At 41.8% G+C, this 12,742-nt stretch overlaps 1 protein-coding gene across 1 annotated transcript; it reads right to left on the reverse strand.

Moving 5' to 3' along the window:
* Positions 1-3,555: 3,555 nt before the first annotated feature.
* Positions 3,556-10,838, reverse strand: LOC124290754 (cyclic GMP-AMP synthase-like). Its single transcript, XM_046727570.1, has 5 exons — positions 10,698-10,838; positions 7,407-8,173; positions 6,380-6,596; positions 5,424-5,645; positions 3,556-4,167 (listed from the first exon to the last, which is right to left on the reverse strand). Exons 2-5 carry the CDS (start codon positions 7,992-7,994, stop codon positions 3,623-3,625), a joined length of 1,572 nt encoding a protein of 523 aa, XP_046583526.1. The 5' UTR covers positions 7,995-8,173; positions 10,698-10,838; the 3' UTR covers positions 3,556-3,622.
* Between the last annotated feature and the right edge of the window lie 1,904 nt (positions 10,839-12,742).

A 12,742-nucleotide genomic window follows, 5' to 3' on the forward strand; every position in this document is an offset into this window, starting at 1 on the left:
CGTACTACGTCATCGAAATGTGTGTTCTGGGTGCGTTTTACCAAACACTCCTTTCAGCCGTCGTTATCGGGTTCTGCGGTGTATCAGATTTCTTTCGCAGTTTCTGCTATATCACGGCACTGTGATGTTATGGAAATGTATCGCAAACAAATACTGGTACTTATTTTTTTTTAAAAACACCCGCTGGGGTGTCTTTGTGTTTATATGAGCGTTGAAGACAGAACGTGGTTTTCAGTGCTCGGCTGCTTGTCAATGCGACAAAACCTGATTGTCAGGAATATACAAAATCATATTTCCCTTGGCTGTAGGGTTTCATGTTATGGCAAGGCATTTTATATGGCCAATCTTACGTACATCACAACAACAGCACATGTACAGTACAAAACAGGCTACTGATAAGGAACATTATCTTTCCGCCACGTAAAATACTTTAATTTCATTGGTCAATGACGCTAAGTTTCCGTGTCACCCCACCTAGGAATACTGTCGTATGTCGCCTACCGGCTCGGGTAACACTGCTACAAAGAGGCGTACATCAGACCGTATTACCCCCGAGAGAAGCATACAACGTATAATGTCATGCCTTGTTAGGTTGAAGTTATAATGATTTTGTGTGCTACAAATTCGAACATTTATAGAAACAAAAGCGATTCTGGGATCCGAACCCACTCTCGCAGAGCGAGGTACCTAATCGCCTGCACATAAAAGTAGAAACTATGAATGCACAATGTCATTTAAAAAGAGGTTAAATGTTACTTTCTCGGGAAATACAATTTCAAGCAGGGAGAATAGGAGACGTACGTAGATTATCCCTGATTCAAGTAACATTGGGGTGGGGTGGGGGCAGGGGGGTTTAAGTCCCATCAGGAATTCGAACAAACACTCTCAGAGCGAGGCACCAACTCGCCAGTACACTACATGCTAGAATTTACAATTTGCTTAGAAAGTGAAATCCTAAACATACCATTTGTTACACTTGACCACTTTCTAAAGGCGTTGTGTATTCACGTACAAGGTGAATACAGTTCTAAGCCGCTTGTAACAATATTCCAGCCATATCACGGCGACACCGTACCTGGGCTTCACGCATTGTACACATCTAGAGAATGGAACCCGGAACTACCACGTGACGAGCGAACGCTTAAATAACCACTTGTCTACCCAACCGCCCCTAACCATCCCTGCATAAATACAGGACTCTTGGTCATAGGGAGGAAACGACTTGACGTGCAGCAGCACTATGTGTCCATAGAGAGTTGTACACAGCGTTCGAATTAGCTACTGGCCCGCTAGCCAAATACTAGCTGGTTGTGAATCGGGCCAGTAATATACATGTATTGTTAAAATTATCCCGGCTGGCTAGCTGAAAATTTCTGATAATTTGTGCTTTATTTAATGCACATTAATATGATGAAGTCAATTATTAACGTGTTAAAAGTCCGTCCGCAATCGTTTCGTGATATTTATTATCTCTTGTCACACGAAGATCGCTATATATAAAAATGTTGATAGCGTTGCGCATTTTGTTGCATTTTGATACTGATATTTTGCAGGGCCAGTGAAGTATGATGTGGGCTTGCAGCATTAACTATAGGTACTTAACTAATATAGCCCTCCTGGCCAGTGACATTTCAAAATTAATACATACACTAGTTGTACGAGCCTGTAATCACTCGTCGTCGCAGTGTACGTGCGTGCGTTCGTGCCCCATAGGTAGGGTAGCCTAGTGGTTAAAGCGTTCGTTCGTCACGATGAAGACCCGGGTTCGATTCTCCCCTTGGGCATCACTTCTGGTGCCCTATGCACCCACTTCCTGGAAATGGCAGTGTTATATTTGTACAGTGCCTCGGATTTGAAAAATCTGACACAGGGTCATACAAAAAACAGAACGGTGGATGTACAGGACTTAGATGTTATTACATGAAGAACAAACATAGGGTTGAAAACAAAGTAATGTCTATAACATATACATGCATGATTTACATAATCTGACGTTTTCATTCACTATACGTAATGTCTGCCCGTGTTAAGGAAATATCATATTTCAACTTTATAATGGTATTTTATATATATACATCCATTAAGCAATTGTTATCTATCACGGAGTGTCAATTACTAAACTGTACTTTTGTTTTTAATTGAAAACATGTAAATAATATATAAAAAAGGATAATTTCCTTATATAATTTCATCTGATTGATATACAAAAAAGCATAACAGAATGTGTGAATGGTGCTCAAGCGATATCAGGTTGATTAAAGTTGTCTAAACTGAATAAAGTCTGTTTTAGAAGTTCTATTCTAAAAATCATAGAATAAGTACATAACGGCGGCCATCTTGGAAATGGCTCCCAAAATCATATTCAGCCGAGCATCCGAAATGTCCATCATAGTCATACAGTTGAGTGAGTGAGTTTAGTTTTACGTCGCACTCAGCATAATTTCAGCTATATGGCAGCGGTCTGTAAATAGTCGAGTCTTGGTCAGACAATCCAGTGATCAACAGCATGAGCATGGATCTACGCAATTGGGATTTGATGACATGTGTTAACCAAGTCAGCGAGCCTGACCACCTGATCCCTATACAGTTGAGACATCAGAATAGCTGAACATCATAATGGTTATTTGTCCCTCACACGTGAAGGTCCAGGTTAGAATATTGATCTTCAGTAACCCATGCTTGTCGTAAGAGGCGACTAACGGGATCGGGTGGTCAGGCTCGCTGACTTGGTTGACACATGCCATCGGTTCCCCATTGCGCAGATCAATGCTCATGCAGCTGATCACTGGATTGTCTGGTCCAGACTCGATTATTTACAGACTGACGCCATATAGCTGGAATATTGCTGAGTGCGACGTAAAACTAAACTCACTCACCACTTAATAACATCTACTGTTTTCTTGCTCACCCAATGAACAACTTAGTCTGGTCCAGACTCGATTATTTACAGACTGACGCCATATAGCTGGAATATTGCTGGTTGCGGCGTAAAAATAAACTCACTCACTATTTCAAGAGATGTCGTCACTGATGTCGCTGCTTTCATGTTCGTATTTGCTCTACGATAAAAGGGCGGCTGAGTAGCCTAGTGGTTAAAGCGTTGGCTCGTCACGCCGAAGACCCGGGTTCGAATCCCCACATGGGTACAATGTGTGAAGCCCATTTCTGGTGTCCCCCGCCGTGATGTTGCTGGAATATTGCTAAAAGCGGCGTAAAACCAAACTCAGTCAGTCAGTCTACGATAAACGCAGTCGTTCATTTCGATAAAAGAAACCCCTGCACCCATTGCGTCATCGCTGTCTTTGTTGAAACATGCCATTGTATTACAATTGCGTAACTCGGTGCTCATGTAGTTGATCACTGGATTGTCACACCGCCGCCATATAGCTGGAGTGAGTTTGGTTTTGCGCCACTTTTAGCAATATTCCAGCAATATCACGGCGGGGGACACAAGAAATGGGCTTCACACATTGTACCCATGTGTGAAATCGACCCGGGTCTTCGGCGTGACGAGCGAACGCTTTAACCACTAGACTACCCCACCGCCCCCCATAAAGCTGGAACATCGCTGTGTGCGGCGTTAAACACCAAACCAAACCAAATCTTAGTCAAGTGTTATTCGTCAGAGCAGTCTTTCTGCCACACACGCCATTATATATAGGTACTTCCTCTCAACCGGAGGCACTTCAGCCATGATGTCAAAATTTGGGATGAAGAAATGGTCCATCGGCAGCTCTCCAGTTAACATCTTCTTCAGCTTGACAATGCTCAGTTTCAGCCTGTTAACCAAACTATCATTCCCCCACATATGGTCCCCCAGCGTAGCCACATAGAACTCGTTCCACATCAGGGTTCGTAGCTGGAACGTGGTGAACTTATGTTTGGCCACACAATACCCATGTTCCCGGGTGTATTGGGCAGCACGACGAAGTTCTGAAGCGATCTCTTTGCCCTGAGTAGCAAGACTCTCGTCCATTCTAGCAGAGTCCTCGTCGTCCTTTGCAATCTCCAGTATCCTCTTCAGGATCCGTAGCACTTTCTTCCTACACGTCCGCTCAGTGCTTCCAGCACATTCGTCATTTTCGTCCAGGTCAGCATGTTTCGTAATTGTCTTTTCACTTGCTGAAAATGAAAGACGCCAAAGAAGATCCCTGTCTTTAGCATCGGCTGTGAACAGATATGTCTTCAGTAAATAACTTTGACATGGCAAATACATGACATATTTTGGCACTTGAACACCCACCCCCCTCCACCCCCCCACAATACCATTGTCAAATGCCGTGTTTGTCATATGTGAAATACTTTTCCCGTGAGATACTCTTTCTCCTTAAAGGGGCGGTGGGGTAGCCTAGTGGTTAAAGCGTTGGCTCGTCACGCCGAAGACCCGGGTTCGATTCCCCACATGGGCACAATATGTTAAGCCCATTTCTGGTGTCCCCCCGCCGTGATATTGCTGGAATATTGCTAAAAGCGGCGTAAAACTAAACTCAGTCAGTCAGTCAGTCTTTCTCCTTAAAACCACAAACTGCTTGAATCTTTGAAGAGCATTTAGGAGTAGAATACACAGGGACCTGAAGGAGCAAGCATGCACTCCGAAACATCATGTAATTCACAATAGAGAAGTTGACATCCCTAAATCAAGCTGCTTGGTGATAGTTTACAAACAACATTGTGTTTTAGTGAGTGAGTGGGTTTAGTTTTAGCCTGTTTTTAACAATATTCCGGCAGTATCATATAGAGGGTGTGACACATTGTACCCATGTGGGAAATCGAACACAGGTTTTCGTCGTGAAGAGCGAACGCTTTATCCACTAGGCTACCCCACCGCCCCTCCTTGTTTTTGAATTACCAAAGTACAGCTAAGACTGAAAGTAATCGGAGTCCACAAAACATCTTATCAGATAGGCTAATAACTAATATACGTTGATATATCCATATTTCATATGTGTGCAAAACAGACGCAAACTTTCAAACATCCCCCTCAATGTACACACATATATAGTAAGAATACCTCACGCAACGAAACCATATAATACAAGATGTAATTGTGTTTTGGGCAAATGGTTAATATTGTTTAACTGATACCAAGGTGAACAAAATTATTGGCGTCTGTTAATAGACAAATCAGTTTCTTGAACTATCCCAACTGCCAAATTTATTTGAAAATGAAAACGCCGCACTCAGCAATTTTTCAGCTGCAATGACGACTATCTGTAAATATTCGAGTCTGAACCAGACAATCTAGTGATTGACATAATCGATTTTAACAATTAAGATACGATTACATGTGTCATCCAATTCAGCGAGGCAGACCACCCGATCGCGTTAGTCGCCTCTTACGACAAGCATGGGTTGCTGAAGACCCATTGTGACCAGGATCCTCACGGGTGAAGTTGAAAATGTCGAAAACATATTTGCAGTACCTATGTCACACTCCTTAGCTACAACAAGGAACCCTTTCTTTGATATGTCCTTCAGTTGTCTCTGCGTACAGCCGCTGAAGTCTCCAGCGGTGTCTGGCCATCCAGGGAAGTAGAGAGCAGGAACCAGGTCAATGGAGATGACGAAGTTGCTATCGCCGTCTTTTAGACCAGTGTCGTAGTTAATCCCGAATGAAGGAGACCCAGGTTCCTGGGTAGTGTCCCCTACAACAGAGAATGGTAAGCATGGCTAGGAGCACTTCCCTTTCTGAAAGGTATTGTTTCATTCGAAAGTGCAGTGATGTTGAGTGGGTTTAACCTTTACGCCGCCTTTAACAATATGTCACAGAGGGAGGGGCACCAGAAATGGGCTTCACACATTGTACCCATGTGGAGAATCGAACCCGGGTCTTCGGCGTGAACCACTAGGCTACCCTACCGCTCTGCATGTGAAGAAATAACTTCTTTGATGGGCAGTTTTAGAAAATGAGGTGATGAAGAATGATGATAATTTTATGGATATACAACTTCTTCATTCTTGACAACGACATTAGAATCTATTTACAAATTGCCTGATTTTACACATTGACTAACATATCCATAAAATTATCATCATTCTTCGTGAAGAAATAAGTTTAAATATGAGGAAAAGAAAGTAATATCCGTAATGTTTTATGCGTTTGCTTCACAATAATACGTGTTTAGTATCATTGATCACGGCGGGGGACACCAGAAATGGGCTTCACATTGTACATATGTGGAGAATCGACCCCGGGTCTTCGGCATCAACCACTAGGCTACCCTGCCGCCCTGTTGAATATGTGAAGATATTTAAGTTTAAAATATGGGGACACGAAACTTTTAAAGTAATATCCATTATGTTTAATGCGTCTGCTTCACAGTAACCCGTATTTATTATCATTGATTTAAATGATTCCTTTTCTTATTTTCTGACTTACTCGTTATTGGTCTGACCAGCATGTCTTCAAGACAACTGAAAATATATTGTCTGAATTTGGTGGAACTGAGGAAGTCTTCCTGACAAAAGTTGGTTAAGTCTTCCTGCGGCTGTGTGACTTTCACATAACAGAAGCCAACAGGGGCTCCCCGCGTAGACACTTCAAGGCTCTGGAGCTTTGCCACAAACATACAATCCATCTCATCAGGGCAAGATACCTGAAGCATAAAGAAACAATGAGTGAGTGAGTAGTGAGTGAGTGAGTTTAGTTTTACGCCGCACTCAGCAATAAAAGTGTAAGTACTTGTTTGTAAAGAGATGTGCTTTTGGAAGTGTCCTGTTTAACGCCACCGTTAACAATATGTATGACTATGTTATCGGCATATAAATTTGCACATCATATATTATAATCATAATAATCTGGACCAGGCAGAACACTTAAGGCATAATCACTTATTCACTGACAGTGACAGGATCTGACCAACCAATCCGATTTTCAGGCAGCTTCAGCAAGGGCATGAGCTACGATGGAATCATTTTGATTGTCCAGAGGAGACAAGAACGAATGTACGTAGCAGAGTGAAGTGATTTTGTATACTATCAAAAATAGTGTTCCACAACCCCAAAAACGAAATGATCATCTGACTACTAACTACCAGTTGGCGATGACATGTCTGTACATTCATTTTGATCTGAAGCAAGACTTTGAACCTTCAAAAGTTCACTTAAACATTGATACCATACTTTACGGAAACCCTGCTCTGCCAAATACTATCAATGAAAATATCTTTAGACATGTGCATAAATACATCGTACGAAGTAAGCGCTTCGATAAATGAATAATATGTCTTAATATTATTATGTCCATTCATTACGTCCATTCATTATTGTTCATGTTTCTGATTGGAGCGGGCGGTAATAAGTTACATAACTTGTACCCAATCCATTTCAACATAGAATAGATTCTGAATACAATGTATGTTCAAACAAATAATTCATTTCACAGTATACTATTGTGATCAGCTTACCTTGGTTCCATCATAGTAAGAGCCGGACTTCAGGTCTCCCCAACGCCATGACGTCTTTGCCTCCAAGTGACAGACCACTTTCTGGACTAAAGAGTTGAACATTTCCCGAGCAGTTGCTATCTGATGCTTTCGCAGCTGAACCTGTTTTCCAAAGAATTCACCGATATTTCTTGTATTCTTGGTACTTATTATTTTCTTCTCAAAAATATCATTTGCAAATTGTTCCAGTTCTTCTTTATCTGTGGATGACAGAACAGGTTTCTGTCCATTGTATGTCATTTCTGTGAGACGCTTTGATTCATCATCAATATATCGACATGTTTCCCCTGTGTTGGAACACCCATCACTGTTTTGAAATTTCTTCGAATCTCGGCTTTCTTCCTCCTTATCGTCATCTTGTTCCTGTTTTACAGATGTAACTTTTGTTTTGGCTGAGATCATCGCATCACCTCTCTTTTGACATTTGACATGATTTGCCAACGATGCATATTTTCTGTGACAATGATGGCACGTTTTCTTGGGATCTCGGATTTCTTCTTCCTCATCCTTATCTTTTGCCATATGTATTTTTTTCCTTACAGTTGACATCGGAGCAGTTCTTCGTTTCACACACTTTGTCTAATGGAATCAACCTGACATTAACTGCTTACTTGTTTGACAGAAGTGCTGTTCAAATGGTTTGTTGTTTTGTTTTAATTGTTTCAGCATGAGATTTTTTTTGCGCTGCTTGTTGTCATAAATATAACGCCTCCAGGTAGATATCCTATCTGAAAAGAAATAATTTCCAATATGTCACGTGGAATTATGTAAATATGCCTGAAAATATTTTTGTTACCCTGACTTTAACAAAGGATTTTGTTTTGCCTGTTGGCTGAAGCGTTCGCTTGTCACGCCGAGTTCGATTGTGTACAGTATGCAAAGCCCATATTTTCACCCCGCCGTGATGTGAAATAAAAGCGCGTATGTCTTCATGTTAGACCAGACTAAGTCGGGTTACTCGTGCAAGCCTTTCGGGATACCACGCCTCCGTTGAACATGCGATGCTGCAGCTAAAGCAGCTCTTGACAAGCCCTTATCTCCACTGCTGATCCCGTACAGTGAATGGTTATACCTACTTGGGTTGTCAGTCAAGACGTGATGAGGTAATTTTACGACGATGTCGTATTGGCCACAGCCGATTTACTCATGACTATCTGCTGAAAACGGATGGGGATGGACCCCCCATGTGTGTCTCTTGCGATGAGGTTTTCACCATCAAGCATATTCTGCTTGAATGCGTGGACTTATCGTCTGCAAGGGACTTACATTATGATGCAACAAACCTGAAAGATCTGTTCTCCCGCGTGAGCGCTCATCTGATAGTGAACTACCTGAGGGAAGTTGAACTGTATCATAAATTGTAACTGTGAAATGTCACTAACAAATTGCCTGCCTTTAAATTTGATGCTATTACTTTTTCTGCTTTTAAATGACAATGTAGTGAATATATGTTTTTGAAATAAAACTCATACCGAGTATGTACTTACAATGTTTATTAATGCAAACTTGTTCTCGTCACTATATGGCTGGAATAATGCCGATGTGACGCAAAACCCAACTCAACTCAACTCAACTCCGCTGAACATGGTGACCCCACTGAAAGACCGTACACTGTATCCGAGACTACAACCGCACAACCCGTCTCTTTATCCAGCGCCGGTTGGGGTAACACGACACCACACTCGTGTGAGTGAGTGAGTTTAGTTTTACGCCGCTTATAGCAATATTCCAACTACATCACGGCGGGGGACACCAGAAATGGGCTTCTTACATTGTACCCATATGGGGAATCGTACCCGGTTCTTGACGAGCAAACGCTTTAATCACTATATAGTCTACCCCACCACACCGGAGATACTATAGTTATCTGCTGGACCGCATCGCTATAGACGATTGAAGAACATGTCACACGACTTAAAGTAACATGTTATGCTTGCCCATTAGGCGTGGAGATCAGCGCTATACAAATGCCCTGATTATGTTTTACAGATTAAAGATAGTATGCAGCAGAGAGGGTTCGGGTGATCCTGGCACAGTCAGGCTGGTAAGGCTCATCATCAGCTCAGGGCCCTTGCCCCCTTTACACGCAGCCCAGACAGCGAATGGGACTTCTACCAGGAAAAACTGCTTAGTTGAACCCTCTAAGAATTTCCGGAAAATATATATCACTATTATTATTATGACATGAATTATTTGAAGCGTGCATTAATAATTCCACCGTTCCTGCCTATCTTTACAATCAGACACATTTGTTTTAATTTTCACAAATAAACCTTCAACAAATAAACTTGCATACTAACAGGCAATTTAGAAATACGAATTATACTACCCATCAAAAGTTTAGACTCACTTAAAGAACTCACTATATGTTATGTATATACAGTGGAAACCTGATAAGTAAAATGTCAAGGGACTCGCCAAAAATTGTTTACTTATCAGGTATTTTACTTATCCAAACTTATAAAAACCTGCAAATGACAACCATATGCATGTATATGTATGCATATGTAACAATGAACAACTTATCAGGGCTGGCCTCCAGTTGTCAGTGTATTGTCAACTGTCATGACGCCAGCGAGCTGTAAACAGGATGTTTGTTTGACTGGAGACTGACACGACTGCCCCTCATGTCGGATTATGTGGTGATCGCTAATTTAGTTATCCAGTCTCTTTTGTTAAGTAATTTACTTCCAGGGACCGTGAGAAGACGTTTAGTTAAGCGGTATTGTTTACTTATCCGAGTTTAGTTAACCAGACCCTAATAGTGATAATTAATGTATGTATGTATATATTTGGTTACATCGAAGATGAATTTCTCTACAACTTGGGGGAACCAACTGCAAACCTTGTGCAGATGGGTTGCAAGAGGATCACGCATCAAATTGCTGAAAAGCATGTGCAAATATCGCGCATGTGAACAGCTGCGTTTTGGTGTTGAGTTTTGTAAAGAATTCGCCAATTTTCACCGCGTTTCACCATTTATTAAACTCATGACTATAATATTTTCAGCGTTACGAATTTGTTTTACAATACATCATTTCCTCTGTAAACAGTACCTTTAAAAGTATGGAATATGTTGCAAAATCTAGTTTAGAGCAGTTGACTGAAGTGGCTTCATTTACACTAAGTATCGATTGGTAGTATATATCACTTGCTTAAGGCCAGGTATTTTAAAAATCAATTCGTTCGTTACAGATAGTAATCAATCTTTCAGATCTACCATACATGTTCAAGTAAAATTTGAATGCTCACTGTGTTGTGGTCCCCTGATAAACTCCTTGCAGGTGCTGTGTGTTCCGAGACCAGTGTAGAGTTGTCGCTGTTTATGTACTGGATGTACTGTATGTTAGCGCATCATTTGAATGCAGTAGACTGACCTACATGATACTGCATGCTGGGTTAAAAAAGCGCTGACTCAAACTTTGGAAGAGTATTTTCCTCTGAACCACTATGTATTGCTCGTTCCAGCTCAAGCAGAACATACAAAACATGCTTTATGTGTTCTGTCTAAAGGGATGGATGACTGCAGGTACGCTTTGTGTCTATAGTGATGTATGCCTGCAGTGTACTTGCAGTACTGTGACCTATACAATGATGATGATAATAGTAATAATTATAATAATAATAATATCTTTACTTTACTTTACTTTTTTTGTTTTTCTTTAAATTCTTTGAGCTTTCTGCTCAACAGAGAGGAGGGTTACCATCCCGGACCTCCTCAGCACAGATCCCCAAGACCGCTTACTTATCTCCTTTACATGGATGACATCGAGCTCCTTGCCAAAGGAGATTCCAATTTGAAAATGCAGGTTCTCCTTGTCGAGTCCTTTTCTAATGATATTGGCGTGACATTTGGGCTCGACAAATGTAATACTCTTCATTTGAAACGTGGCAAGGTAACTAATGATGGATCGGCCAAGTTACAGGGGGGAGGAGTTATTGAGCATCTTATGGAAGATCAGGCCTACACCTATCTTGGAATGCAAGTTCGAGACAAGCTCCAAAATGCCCAGATTCAAGATAAACTTCGGGCCCAGTATAAATCTCGCTTAAAGAAAATCTGGAGCTCAGAGCTAAATGCTCGAAACAAGGTCAAAGCCACCAATACTTTTGCTGTGCCAGTCCTTTCCTATTCCTTTGGAGTAGTTGATTGGACAAAACAAGACATCCAGAGTCTTGACCGTCTGACCAGAAGGATCATGTCTGATAACAGAGTCCACCACCCTCGTTCCTCTCTTAACCGTTTATACATACCAATCAATTCTGGAGGTCGGGGTTTGATTAATTTATTATTGTGCTCTTTTGCACATATTTATTTATCGGATGATCCTCTGGTGATGCATGTGAAGACTCATGATGAAAGCAAGGAATTCCACAGCTATTTTAAGCGTGCCAAGGTTGTTAGACAGAATCTGAGATTTGAGGTTGATTTTGTTGATGGCGATGTACTGCTGGACGGTACAGTGATGGGAGTAAACCAGGTGAAGTCCTTCACCAAGTCTGCCCAGAGTCGGTCATTTGTGGAGAAGCTTTCTGAGAAGCCATTGCATCGTGTGTACATGCAGTGTGTTGAACAGAATAGCAAACCCACCGACTCCTTCGCCTGGATGAAGTCGGCTGGTCTTAACTGTGAAACTGATTGCTTCCTTTTGGCTGCTCAGGACCAGTCACTTCCCACTGGCAATCGCCTAAATGTGACTCTTAAAGAAAATATAAACATGAAATGCCGACTGTGTAATGAATTTACAGAGACTGTCCAACACCTTGTCAGTGGATGCCCTTCTTTGGCACAAACAGCATATCTTAAACGACATGATGGTATGGCTCGTTGCTTTTACTACCGTCTCCGACATGCCTGTGGCTTTGACTCCGAGGTCTATCCATGGTACGACCCTGAACATGTCCAGGGCGTCATGAAAAATGATGCTTTCAAACTTCTGTGGAACAGGCCCATATACAGCCTCAGAAGAATTCCAGCTAACAAACCTGACCTTGTCCTTTTTGATAAAGCCAATGAATTTATTTATATCTTTGAATTTTCTGTCCCTTTTGACAGCAATGTGATTGGCAAGATTCAGGAAAAGCATGATAAATATGCGGACCTCGCCTTTGAAATGTCTCGCTTGCATCCCAAGTACACTGTCGTCAGGCTCCCCATTGTTCTCGGTGCCCTTGGTTTGGTACCTCCTGATCTCTTGGCGCAGATCAGGAGAGTGCCCGGGTTCTCCACCGGGAGCACAGCCCTTCTGACACTCTGGGTAATGCAGAAGGCTGCAGTGTGTTGGGAAGCCTTCATA

The sequence above is a fragment of the Haliotis rubra genome, unplaced genomic scaffold, assembly GCF_003918875.1.
Source record: "Haliotis rubra isolate DU_JTF1 unplaced genomic scaffold, ASM391887v1 Scf473, whole genome shotgun sequence".
In the NCBI taxonomy this organism is placed as follows: domain Eukaryota; kingdom Metazoa; phylum Mollusca; class Gastropoda; order Lepetellida; family Haliotidae; genus Haliotis; species Haliotis rubra.

Bases quoted from the DNA above. Each gene is read 5' to 3' on its own strand.
- LOC124290754 (XM_046727570.1), bottom strand. From the start codon at position 7,994: ATGTCAACTGTAAGGAAAAAAATACATATGGCAAAAGATAAGGATGAG. The intron at 6,597-7,406 runs GTAAGCTGATCA...TTTATGCTTCAG, and splicing joins CTTACTATGATGGAACCAAG to GTATCTTGCCCTGATGAGAT. The intron at 4,168-5,423 runs GTACTGCAAATA...ATCTGTTCACAG, and splicing joins AGCTAAGGAGTGTGACATAG to CCGATGCTAAAGACAGGGAT.